The following is a 12,767-nucleotide window of genomic DNA, read 5'->3' as shown; positions in this document are numbered from 1 at the left end:
CGCGGATTTCTTGCCCATGATCGCCAAGGTAGACAAGTACCTCGCGGTGCTGGCTCTGATGGAGGCCTCGCCGGCTGACGAGAGTCGGTCATCGGGAGCTCCACGCGGTGCTGGCTCTGATGGAGGCCTCGCCGGGCGGGGCTGGTCCGGACGTGCGACAGCTAAACCGCGCGCATGCGCCCAAGGGGGCTCTGTCGTCTGCTGCTGTGTACGGGCTCCTGCGCTTCGGGGGCGTGCGCGCCGGCTACGCCGACATGATCTGGGGCGCGCGCGTTCCCCCCAGGGTGAAGTTCTTCTGCTGGCTCCTGGTTCAGAAGCGTATACACACACGCGACACGCTTCTCAGAAAGTCCATCGTCGCGGCGGATGAGGCCGGCTGCCCGCTTTGCCCGGCCGCTCTTGAGTCCGCCGATCACATGCTCTTTGGATGCCCATTCGCGGAAGCATTCTGGCGCAGGGTGGGTGTGGGTACGGCCGGTGCCACTGCGTGTGACCTGGGCGCGCTTGCGGTGCGTGCGGCCCAGGTGGTGAGCTCGCAACTGGAGTTCTCCATGCTGTGCTGCTGGCAACTTTGGAAGCATCGAAATTCGGTCGTCTTTCAACGCCAACAGCCGTCGGTGGATCGGGTGCTTGCCTGTTGCAGAGACGACGCTGTGCTGTGGCGTTGCAAGCTGCCTGCAGACCGTAGAATCCACATCGACTCATGGCTACATTAATACTAAATTAATGACAATTAATACTGTCAGAGGGAGTAATACATTTGAGTCCATTTCGTGAGAAAAAACTCGGAGACAAGGGAAGACCATAGGTAATACAAACCAAAGTATATGTACAGTACATGACCACAATGCGTGCCTGCATCCGAATACGTTTAGTGCGCGCAGCGCACACACTAGCTAGTTCGAGGAGGATAAGATGGAAAGGAAGATAGTAAAAACGTACACACGAGTTAGCTAATTAAAGCTTAAGGTTGAGATCAAGCTGCTGCAACTGCTTCTCGCCGTCGTCGTCAAGGCGCGCGTTTGGCCATATCGCCGGTGCCTTGGCCGGTGCGGCGGCCGGCCGGTCGCCGTGGTCGGATTGGAGGTAGAGGTGGGGGTTCCAGCTGCCCGCCCGCTCCTTCTTGTGCACATTCTGGTGGCCCCCCAACGCCTGAGACTTGAGGAACTTCTTGTCGCAGAAGAGGCACGAGAACAGCCGCCTTGATCTCGCTTCGCCGTCATGGCCACCATGGCCGCTGTGGCCGGCAGCGGCGTCTCCTTCAGCCCAAAAGGAGGGGGATGGCGGTGCTGGTGGTGGTCTCATGGGGGCAAGCGTGAGGGACAGGTCTAGTGAAGCGGCTGCGCCATGGGGAGCCTGACCCATCGGAGAAGAGAGGGCTCGGCTTCTCCTGTACTACCAAGGTTTCACTTCCTAGCCTACCAAGCTGAGCTGAATCTGTGGCTTTCAGCTGCGTGGATGTGGAATGGATGAAGAGTTTATAGATGGAAGCATGCCACTTGCTAAATCTGGGAGCCGCATTATTGCGAGAGGCACCAGTGCGGGTGGGCCCCACCCGCTATAGCCAACCACAGAGGAACACCAGCCCATGAGAAGGACGCCGAGGCAGATCATGGCTACAGAGGTGGTAACAGTTTGGTATCATCATCGTGCTTTGTTGATCCTTATTATTCAATTGTTGAAAGGTCAAAACCGCACCTTGAACTATGTTTCCACTACACCAATGATTATGGCCCGATCAAGGGATTACTGATTCACCAAAATAGGGGGTTGTGAGGTTCGTCGACTCATGCCGACATGCCGGAACTTCAAATCCAAGTCTTGGGGATAGATTGACAAAGAGATTGGGAGTAGCAACAAATCATAACGTTGGCTCGATGTTTCCGGGCCACGATGGCGAGGGGGTGTCCATCTCTAAGAATTAACATTGTTGTGATGGATGTTCCAGATGCTCTAGATGGTGCCGGTGATGGTGGTGGTGCGGAATGTTGGAGTGGTAGGGCAGGAGGCGTGACGATGAGTTCCTGGGGCTCTCCACGAAGGTTGTATGCACCGGTCATAACTGTGTGCATGACATAGACCAGAACTACAATTGCTTGGCAGGTTGGGAGTCGATGGTGGTCGTGCAGACCTTTGATATATATATATATATATATATATATATATATGACTAGATGTCGCTTGATTGCATCATGATTGTGTTCAGATGATGGATATATGGGTTATTGGGTTTGACCCGTTAACACATGAATTATATTTTAGTTTATATCTTCATCAAAAACAACTTTCCATACTTGTTTGCATGGCTCTGATGCATATTAATTGTGTCAATGGATTACCTTCCATAGATGTTTGCATGGCGTGCCTTATATGGAAATAGCCAAATCTGATTATTTAATGTCCGTCATCAATTCTCCATTAGTGAGATCAAGTAATTAAAAAGCTTCCATAATATTGCGGTGTAAAATATATTAAGAACTTCAAGCACTGTGTATGTAGGGATTTTTTTTTTGCGGATTGTATGTAGGGATTTTTAACTGAGTATATACTCATTAGAATTTTTGTACGTATATATATCCCAATACTCTACAGCTACATACCCCGGCATAAAATATACGAATACATACCTCAATAATACGTACTCCCTCCTTTCCGGTTTATAGGGCTTATCTCGAAATTTTAGTTTTTCCATTTTATAAGGCTCAATTTGGTTGTTTCCCATCACATTTTCAGATTCCAAGGTGCATTAAATCATTGCATGCAAGTATTAATAGAAAATTGACCAATGCATGTAATTTATGCATGCATGCATTGCAATTAATGCATTGGTAAACATACTTTTTGAGGAAAACAAGAGCATTAATTGGGTGCTTTTGCAAATTACAAAAAGTATTCCACCACTCACCATCTACCTTGGTTGGTGAGATTTTTGAATTGAGCCTTATAAACCGGAAAGGAGGGAGTAGTTATTATACCGAATTTTGTTTACATTTCCCTACATCTACATACACAGGCATGAAATATATGAATATATACCCCAATAATATGTAGGTATTATACCTTATTGTTTTTTTGAAGTACATAGTCAAAAATAAAATGGGTATGCGAAATTGAAATATATGCGTACATACCCCAATATTTTTCTACAACTATATACCTATTCTCTACAACTACATACCCCAGCATAAAATATATGACTACATACCCCAATAGTACATAGGTATTATACCTAATTCTTTTTGCATATTTCGCTACATACCCCCATGTGAAATATATGAGTACATACTTTAATAATATGTGGTATTATACCCAATTGTTTTTTGAAGTACATAGTCATAATTAAGTGGGTATGATACCCAACTGTTTTATGTGTGTGTGTGTCTATATATATATATATATATATATATATATATATATATATATATATATATATATATATATATATATATATATATATATATATATATATATATATATATATATATATATATATATATATATATATATATATATTTTGTGTGTGTGTGTGTGTCCACGTAAATGTGTGGGCGGTATACATTTTTTTTGTATATACTCGCAAATACATGATCTGTCTTCTATGTGGAAAGGTATGAGAGAAAAAAGCAATAAAAGGAAATGCTTCATGTTCTTTCGTAGATGGAATGTCTTGCATGGAAATAGATTAGGAAAGGAACTAAAAGTTGTACTAACGGGTTGGACCCGATCAAGGTGCCCACCTATATAATGTTATTGTGATCACCTATATATAGGAAGAGACACACCTCAATATGCAACATCGAGCATTGGAAAAGGCTAATTATTTCCGTCGATTCATTTGTTTACCAATATACCAAAATCAGTACAATATAATCATATATATTTTCAGTCCATGCAACCAAATCTCAGTAAAACATATTGCAGCCAATTCTCGCAGCAACACATAGAGTATCCTCTAGTTTCGTTCATACACGATTCAAGCACGATCTATATACACACAATCATTTTAGCTATCTAAGAGCATACTTAATGATGGTATGCTATATACATTTCTCCCACTATTTCCTCCTCTGATGCGCACTTACATGTATCTTGTTATGTCCTCTGGGTTATCACATATGGCTCGTATTTCACCGCACTCGCTCTCATACTTGGGGTGGCATCACCCCATCAATAACTTGGGCAGATGTTTGATTCAAGCGATGCACTTTTTCTGAAAAAGATTTTGTTGATTCAAACACCGCGTTGAGACGATACTAAAAGATTGAGTACATACTTGGCATGTGCATAACAAGATGAATATAGACGAACACGTCCAAAGTTACAAGAAGAAAAATGAACATGACATGATGTAAGTGATGCATTTCTACAAATTTAATTATGTTTGAATTTCAAATCTGATCCAAAGGAAGGAGTAGAGGTGGAAAGTGTAGTTGTGCCAAATCGAGATTGTGTGGGTGTTTAGTGGATCAATCGGTTTTGTGTAGCAGCGTGCATGGAATTATGAATCCTTTTTCTCCGGGCCTCTTGGACTTGAAATCGAAAGGGAGTGAGTGGTTCAAATCCACCTCCGAACAAATATAAATTACATTATATCACAAAAAACTAGTCTGATTTGAAACAAGAAATAGTTGCCAATAACTGGCAGTTGTTCATTTTTTTTGTAGTTAGTAAAGCAGTATTAGATTGTTAGAACATACAACCTGATCTTACATTAAATTTTGAACTAACATGCTTATCCAGCTAGCCAAGCTTTGCTATGTGTTGCTTGTCTAAAATGTTTCTTTTTTACTGAGGAGCTACTCATATCTGATTTTTTATTTTAGCAAAGTTATAATAAAAAATGTAGCTATGGCACGTGGATCACGTTGGTAGTAACGTGACATGGTGGAGTCATTACTCTGACAACAATGTGTCAGACACTTCGGATCGACTCAAAGGTTCAATGGCGACAAGCACGACTGCAAGGTGTTGGACCTTAGGCGCACGTGCACAAAAACTTCTCGACTGTCGTTGAAAAGGAGAAACCGGCTCTAGTAAGAAAGCATCGACAACAACACGGCAGCGTCTCGTTCTAGCAGCAATAGTAGTCGCTCAGTGGTCCAAGGACCTCAATGCAATTTTTATAATGCTTCGGGTGCATTGTAGTGTTGGTAAACTTTATAAGAGATCCGAGCCTTTTCCGAACAGAAAAAAGATTATGAGGTACCATCAAAATCTCGACATGTATGACTAGGTTGCTTATACTTTTCAAATTGTAGTCCGGACAAAATCGCACCACTGTAATAGGATCTTCATCAACATCATTAGCAATATATAAGTCTTCTCTTTTTGTCATCTTCGTTCAATCTATACATGGCCAAAAGGCACGCCTCCACAAACGTAGTGATCAGTTGTGTCGTCGTCGGTTCGTACGTCCTGACAAGGTCTGAATTATGACTCGGCCTGTCCCGTCATGCATGCCAAGACACACACTTCACTTCAGCTGGCATGCTTTGCTCAAGTCTCAGTCTACAGTATACATCGTCCTCTCTAAGAAAAGTACTATGCATCAACTGTGCATACAGTGCTCGATCTTGGCCTCCTGGACCGCTGGACGTACGGCAGCACTGCTGGCTCATCTACTTATTTTATCAGCGCTGGCAGCATGATACTACTCCCTCCCAAAATATAAAATATAAGACTTTTGACAGCATCTACAACTAGGCGCCCTAAATCCAACCCCTCAAAACCCTGCAGACGCGATCGGGCATGTCCGCACACAATGACCGGTCACGCCTCATATATTTGATTTTACAACCGGACACCTTAAATTAGAAACCTCAAATCCAGATTATTACATGCAACGTGAAATCTAATCTAACCGAAGCTCGCTCGGTTTTGCCGTGGCCATGTCTGACGGCCGGTTGCGCTAGTTAGAGTGTTGGTCCAGTCGCCGGCAAGGTAGACTAGGGCATGGGACATGAGCCGGCTCACATGACTCAAGGCGTCGCCGTCTCCCATGCCCTACTCTTCCTCGTCGTAGGACGAAACCTGAATGGTGCCGGTGGACATCAGATCGATGATGGATTCGTCCTGGGACAAGCCAGCGACGTCCACAACGAAGCGGTTGCGGCGCCTGGACTGCTGCACCATACGGGGCGCCAAAGAATGTGACTCCACCTCGCCGACGTCCACGCCGCGAGGGCTGCCGCCGCCTCCCACGCCCGCTGCCTCGCACGGCGGGCACGCCGTGCCATGTTCTCGTCGGATGAGGCCCATGGTGTGTCCCGATGCTCGGCGCTCCAACAGAGGGTTGCGCGTCTGCCACCGTGTTTGGACGCCAAACAGATAGAACCGCCTTCTCGGCGAGGCAGCTACGACACACCTAGAGACATGCGCCATTTGGGCGGATGCAATGGATTCCCGATGAAGGAGTCTGAGCGCTGTCGGGCACGGGCCTCCTCCCGGAAGTGGCAGAGCGCAAGCCAGACGGCCATCTCCTCCTCGGGGCCACGTGGGGTAAGCTCAGATTCGATGGATCTAGAGGTGAAGGACTCGGATCCGCTGCCCGCCATGCCAGAGACGCCGGAGACCGCTGGAGATGAGCTTGGGTGGCGGAGGGCAGTGGGGGGATTGAAGTAAAGTGGCTAGGTTTGGTCCGACGAGCGGATGAGAAGGAATATATGTGGGGTCGGGTGGGCTAGCGTGGGCCGGGTCCGACGTGGCGGGCGCGCCCGGGCGCTCGCATATCCGCCCTATATTTGGACTGGATATGAGGGGTGCCGATCTGCCCGGGCGTTTGAGGCACATTTGAGACACCCGGCTAGGCCGAAATTTCATGACCGGTCAGTGATGGGCCGCCCGGCCGTTCGAAAAGGGTTGGGAATGCTAAGCTGTAGAAGGTGGCCTGGTTCTTTTCTAAACGAAGCCACCTAGGATAGTAACGATGCATGCCCGTCCGAAGGTGGCCTCGTTCTGTTGTTTGGGGAGGGTTTTTTAACATGCCCCCTCTTACATGCCATATCAAAAGAGAGATAAGAGAGGGAGCATGTTAAAATTGCTCTTCTTTAGGAGCTACAGGCTTTCTGTATAAACTAACGTTCGAAAAAAATGTATGGTGGGTAAAAGTGCTGAAAAAACAGATATACAGGGCAGGCGCAAAAACATTTTTCTTCTATGAAAAAGCCTGGCTCCCAATTTGATTGAAATTGATAAATAGTTCATGACATCGACAAGGAAAGCCATCTAAACCAGGATCAGACCGCATCACTACTAGCTGACAATTCCACCCTCAAACAGAACAGTAGTATAGAAAGCCCAACCTCGCGCAGGATGGGAAAAGGGGAATTGCAGGTCCCTAAAAACTCAGCAACCAATGACAAAAACACTACACAATTAAACGTGCAGCTTCACAATGACCATGGAAGCAAAAGATGCAAAACTTGAGCACGGATTTTTCTTTCCTTTTGCGAACATATATCCAACAGATTAATGAGACAAAAACACTGTACTTTGCTGACCATGGTATAACCTTGGAGTTAGGGGAAGACCGTAGGTGGTACAGACCAAAGTATATGTACAGTGCAGTACAAACATGCGTACGTACTCTTAAGTGGAGTAGGTTTGTAGGACTAGTGCTCTCTTCTCACACACACACTAGCTAAGTAGTTCAAGGAGAATAATTAATTAGAAGATTAAAAGGAAGATAGTAAACACTTACACACGAGCTATTACGTATACTATTAGTTAGCTAATCAAAGCTTAAGGTTAAGATCAAGCTGCAGCTGCATCTGCTTCTCGTCGTTGTCGTGAAGGCGCTTATTTGGCCGTCTGGCCAGCGCCCTAGTCGTTGCGGTCGCCCGCGGGTAGTCGTGGTCGACATGTTCGTAGAGGTGTGCGTTCCAGCTTCCGACCCTCTCCTTCTTGTGCGCGTTCTGGTGGCCCCCCAGCGCCTGCGACTTGAGGAACGTCTTCTCGCAGAAGAGGCACGAGAACAGCCGCCTCGATGATCTCTCTTCGCGGCCGCCACCACCATGGCCATGGCCGTAGCCGCTGTCGCCGGCAGCGGCGTCTGCTGCAGCCGAAGCAGAGGAGGATGGAGGTGCTGCTGGTGATGGTGGTGGCATGGGGGCCAGCGTCAGGGACAGGTCCATAGATGCTGCTGCGCCATGGGCAGCCTCCATTGAGAGAGATATTTGCAGGAGGCCAGCCCAGCTTCTCGTGTGGCTTTCTTTCACTCTCTAGCCTACAGCTAGCAATGGGTGTGGAGTGAGGAGTTTATAGATGGAAGCGTGCCACTTGCTAAATCTGGGAGCCGCACTATTGCGAGGGGTACCAACGTGCACCACGTATGGTGCCCACCGGCTATAGCCAACCACAGAGGAACACCAGCCCATGAGAGGGACGTCGAGGCAGATCATGGCTACAGATGTAGCAACAGTTTGTTGGTGATTCTTGTCTATCATCATCGTGCGTTCTTGATCTTTATTCTTTTGTCGACAGGTCAAAAGTGTGGCAAACCTGAACTATGTTTCCACTAGACAAAATATTAAGGGCGGATCAAGCGAATACAATCTTTTAAAGATTTGATTAGAAGTTTAGCATGCTTCCTCTTACCTTCCCTTTTCACATGAGGTAAGAGTACATAATACTCTATGATCTAGGTTTGCGAGCCAATCGACTCACGACGAAACTTGGATCCTTTTCTTTTTTTTAGGGAATAACGAAACTTGGATCCCGCTCTTGAGGATGTCGCCTCTCAACCATGGATTTCAGCTCATGAGAGAGGAATTTTCGCGGCGCAAAGTGTTGCTGTCTTTTCTGTTTTGCTCCTTTTATTCCTCAATAGAACCAAATCATGCCGCGGCCTACGCACTCCTACCGGATCATGCTATCCCACGACTCCCTACAAATTGTCCACGGATCGCACACAGCGCGTCTCGTGGCTTGACTACACACGAACCGAAGGAAACGCTAACTGAATGGAAGTGCTGCCACGGCAACGATCACGGCTGCCACAGCCAAACCAGAAACGCTTCCATGGCAGCCAAAACTAGGTTATTCCAACACAGGATAGGTTCATTAAGAGAGCGGGAGAAGCACCAGTGCCAAATTTAATCTCGTTGTTGCCGATGTTTCAGGGTCAACGGTGGCGAGGGAGTTGGTAACCATGAAATACTTCCGTGTTGTGGCTCTTCCAAATCCTCGAGAAAGCATTGGTAAACACGACAGAGCGAAGCTTTGGAGAGGAGGGGGAGGGTAAGGCAGCCCTTCATGGAGGTTGCATGAATCGCTACTAGTTGCGATCAATCTAGTCGGCACATGTCGGCACACAACAAGGAAACCTAGTTGTAGCCCAACAAAGTACCCCATTGGATTAGCATGTTCACCTTAATAAGTAGCATAAAAACGTTTTTCTCTTTGTCCTCTTCAATCTAGCTAGGGGACATAAAAGGAAAACCTAAACATGTGCGAGTGCAGACAAAACTAATTATGCTTTTTCGATAAGGAAAACTAATTGTGCTTACAACATGCAACAAGCAACATGATCCTAGCTAAACGACGCATGACTAATTAACCTCCCCCAAGTACACGAAATGTTGACACACAGGCGGACATATACCACTTATACTTTTCAAAATGTAGACGACACAGAGTACACCCTCAGAATAGGATCTTCTTCAACATCAGTATCATATACGTGATCTTCCCTGTGTCCTGTTGGGGCCAAGGGCACAGACGTGCATTCTTGTACCTATGTCGGCACATAACAAGCAAGGCTATACATGGCTAAAACCAGATGCACTGATCAGTCGTGTCCTCGTCAGTTCATATGTCCTGGCAAGCTCTCAATAACTATTTATGGCCCGGCCTGTGTGGGCAAGCAGGCCATGGCAAACACTTCACTTCAGCTGGCATATATACCTATAGCTCTGCTCTCAAGTCTCCGTCAATAGTGTACATCGTCCTTTCTCTGAGAAACTACCAGCACCCATCCACTGTGCGTGCAGTGCTCGCTGGATCTTGGCCTCCTGGACATACGACAATGCTGGCTCATTCCATAGTGTACCTCTGTCTCAAAATATAAGACATTTTAGAGCAAGAACATCTTATATTTGGAGACAGAGGGAGTAGTTTATTGATCCCGGCAAACGTTCAAGGATCATGTTAATCAGACAATACATGCGCGTGGATGCGAAAATTGATTCCATTATATCTCAACTAGTTTGGTTGTTGGAATACTAATATTTGGATTGATAGTATGAATACCGAAACTAGAAATATAGTTGGTTTATTGTATTTAATCGTTGTATAGTAAATATAACTATTGTAATAGAACGAAATTTTCCACGCATGGTTGCATGTCGAGATGATTTTTGCATGTTGAGAGAAATAAGTTGGTAGGGATTATTAATTTAGTTATGTAGGAATAACATGCTGGAATTTGGGTTATTGTATGGGTGTTAGCTTAATTTTTTATCGTAGTTCAACTCCAATTAACTGTTTGTTTTACTCGTTGTTGCTTTATGGTTCATCTAGGAAAGAGAGGTCATATATAAGTGTCCTCTGTCAGACAAGAACACATCTCGGGCGTACCGCATCTAAAATGACATCAAAGTAGAGAAAATGATCTGACTGCCCGAGTGAAACAAGTCGGGGACATGAATCTGTGTACTCCCTCCGTCCGAAAAAACTTGTCCCATCAATAATGCAATAATGCGAGATGGCATGTACAATAGTGCGAGATGGCCTCAGACCTTTCTAAATGAAGGAAAAAATATTAATGATAATTGCTTGATACTCAACAATAATGCAAGAAAGTTTTGAAGGCGGGGAAATAAAAAGAAAGAGTTTTGCCTTCTTTTCAACAAGGAGATGGTCCGATAACGGTAAAGATAAAATGGTTTTCTTATTATACTTAGATGCCATCATCTCTTATATGTTTACTAGTTAGAATTTTGGTCCGAGTATGTGTAAGTTGACTGAATTATTTTATGTATACATATCAACGTCCGTTTCCCTCTAAACTAATATTCTTAACTCATCACACCTTTTCTCATAAAAGGAAAAGAAAATATTCTTGCCATCCTCACGTGAATCTCGACATCACTCAAGGCATCAAATTAGACGTAACAAATCTTAGACAACATAGATTAAGCAAACCTTTTGAATTTAACCATTGCATTACTGGAGGAATGTGAATATTTTACTTCTAGAGATAACACTAAAAAATAGCATCTCTTTTTACACAGGAAAACAATAGGAAATGATCTTAGTGTAGTTATGTATTAATATTGTAATGTAGTGGGGCATATAATTCGATAAAGTACATGTGGAAAGAGGTTTTAGCTACAAAAGAAAAAGATTATGTTGCATCCATGCTATAAATGTGGAGAGTGCTTGCTCTTCACTGTATAACATGTTTCTGTTGCCAATTCTAAATCACAGGCAGAGCTAAGAGTAGATTGCCAACCCAGCACTCTAGATGCCTTAGTTGTGACAAGTAATGATGATGTTTGCGAGGAAATATGGGCAAAGGGTTAATTCTTCATTGTTTAATATATGAAAAGAAAACATTGTGTCAGAACGTCACCTACATCCTGGCCTAATTATTAGTTTCGTATCACCTTGCCTTTTTCGATAAACATCGTTTTTTATAGGAGAAAATAACGATTAGAGGGAGCACTTTTTTTCAGGTGTTAAATGGGTTTTTACTGCAAAGTAGTAGATTTTCGTTTTAATAACTAACGTAGCAATCACAAACATGGTCTGAGATTTGTTTTTCTTAAATGGGGTTTGTTGCATGCCATATGCTCCCTCCGTTTACTATAAAGATGTTCTAACTTTTTTTCTAAATTGGATGTATGAAGACACGTTTTAGTGTGTCTGTTCACTCATTTCAGTCCAAAACATTTTATAACAGTGAACGGAAGGTGTAGTTTTTTGCATGGGTACGTTCAGATTTGCAAACTGGGCAACATTCTCTCGTATATACGTACGTACAGTACATACCAGAGATGTCTAGTGCATATTAGCACATGCACAGAGGCACTCGCTAATTAAAGAGGAGAAAACGTACATAAGCGAGCTAGCTAGCTAAAGCTTAAGGCTAAGATCAAGCTGCTGCTGCTGCTGCTTCTCGTCGTCGATCTCAGGACGAGCAGATGCGGTGGTCGGCGGCGAGGCGTGGTCAGCAGCTGGGAGGTAGAGGCTGGCGTTCCAGCCGCCGGCGCCCCTGTCCTTCCTGTGCGCGTTCTGGTGGCCGCCCAGCGCCTGCGACTTGAGGAACTTCTTGTCGCAGAAGAGGCAGGAGAAGACCTTCCAACCGGCGCCAGCAGCAGCACTAGAAACGGCATCTCCGGCAGCCTGAAGAGAGAGAGATGGGGCTGCTGCTGCTGGTGGTGGTGGTAACGGTGGTGGCATGGTGGCCAGTGCCAGAGACAGGTCTAGAGAAGCAGGGGGGGCTTGAGTCTCCATCAATCTGCCAAAGAAGAAGCTAGGGGAAGCTAGGCTGCTCGGTGCTCCGGTGTATACATAGCGACCTGAGCTGAGCCTGAGGTGCGGCGATGGAGGTTTATAGCCAGCTGGTAGATGATGGCCATGGCCCGTGGGTACTGCTGAAGCGAGGCAGGAAAGGAAGCATGCCACTTGCTAAATCTGAGAGCCGCATTAGTTAGTGCTGGTGGCACTCCCCGTGACCGTGAACCATGGCCAGCGACGGAGGAACACGTAGCAGGTACGGACGACAGGGTGAGGCGAGGATCCATTGGTGGACATGGATCGATCGT

At 45.5% G+C, this 12,767-nt stretch overlaps 3 protein-coding genes across 3 annotated transcripts; all 3 read right to left on the bottom strand.

The window, feature by feature from the left end:
* Window positions 1–801: 801 nt before the first annotated feature.
* On the bottom strand, window positions 802–1,444 carry LOC123073547 (probable transcriptional regulator RABBIT EARS). The gene has a single exon (XM_044496638.1). It carries the CDS (start codon window positions 1,363–1,365, stop codon window positions 958–960), a length of 408 nt encoding a protein of 135 aa, XP_044352573.1. The 5' UTR covers window positions 1,366–1,444; the 3' UTR covers window positions 802–957.
* A 6,148-nt stretch (window positions 1,445–7,592) lies between these two features.
* Window positions 7,593–8,162, bottom strand: LOC123073545 (zinc finger protein 7-like). The gene has a single exon (XM_044496636.1). It carries the CDS (start codon window positions 8,160–8,162, stop codon window positions 7,734–7,736), a length of 429 nt encoding a protein of 142 aa, XP_044352571.1. The 3' UTR covers window positions 7,593–7,733.
* A 3,758-nt stretch (window positions 8,163–11,920) lies between these two features.
* On the bottom strand, window positions 11,921–12,520 carry LOC123073546 (probable transcriptional regulator RABBIT EARS). The gene has a single exon (XM_044496637.1). The coding sequence runs from the start codon at window positions 12,454–12,456 to the stop codon at window positions 12,076–12,078; it is 381 nt and encodes a 126-aa protein (XP_044352572.1). The 5' UTR covers window positions 12,457–12,520; the 3' UTR covers window positions 11,921–12,075.
* Between the last annotated feature and the right edge of the window lie 247 nt (window positions 12,521–12,767).

This window comes from Triticum aestivum, chromosome 3D, assembly GCF_018294505.1.
Source record: "Triticum aestivum cultivar Chinese Spring chromosome 3D, IWGSC CS RefSeq v2.1, whole genome shotgun sequence".
In the NCBI taxonomy this organism is placed as follows: Eukaryota; Viridiplantae; Streptophyta; class Magnoliopsida; order Poales; family Poaceae; genus Triticum; species Triticum aestivum.
This window is presented reverse-complemented; position numbering and strand designations above follow the sequence as displayed.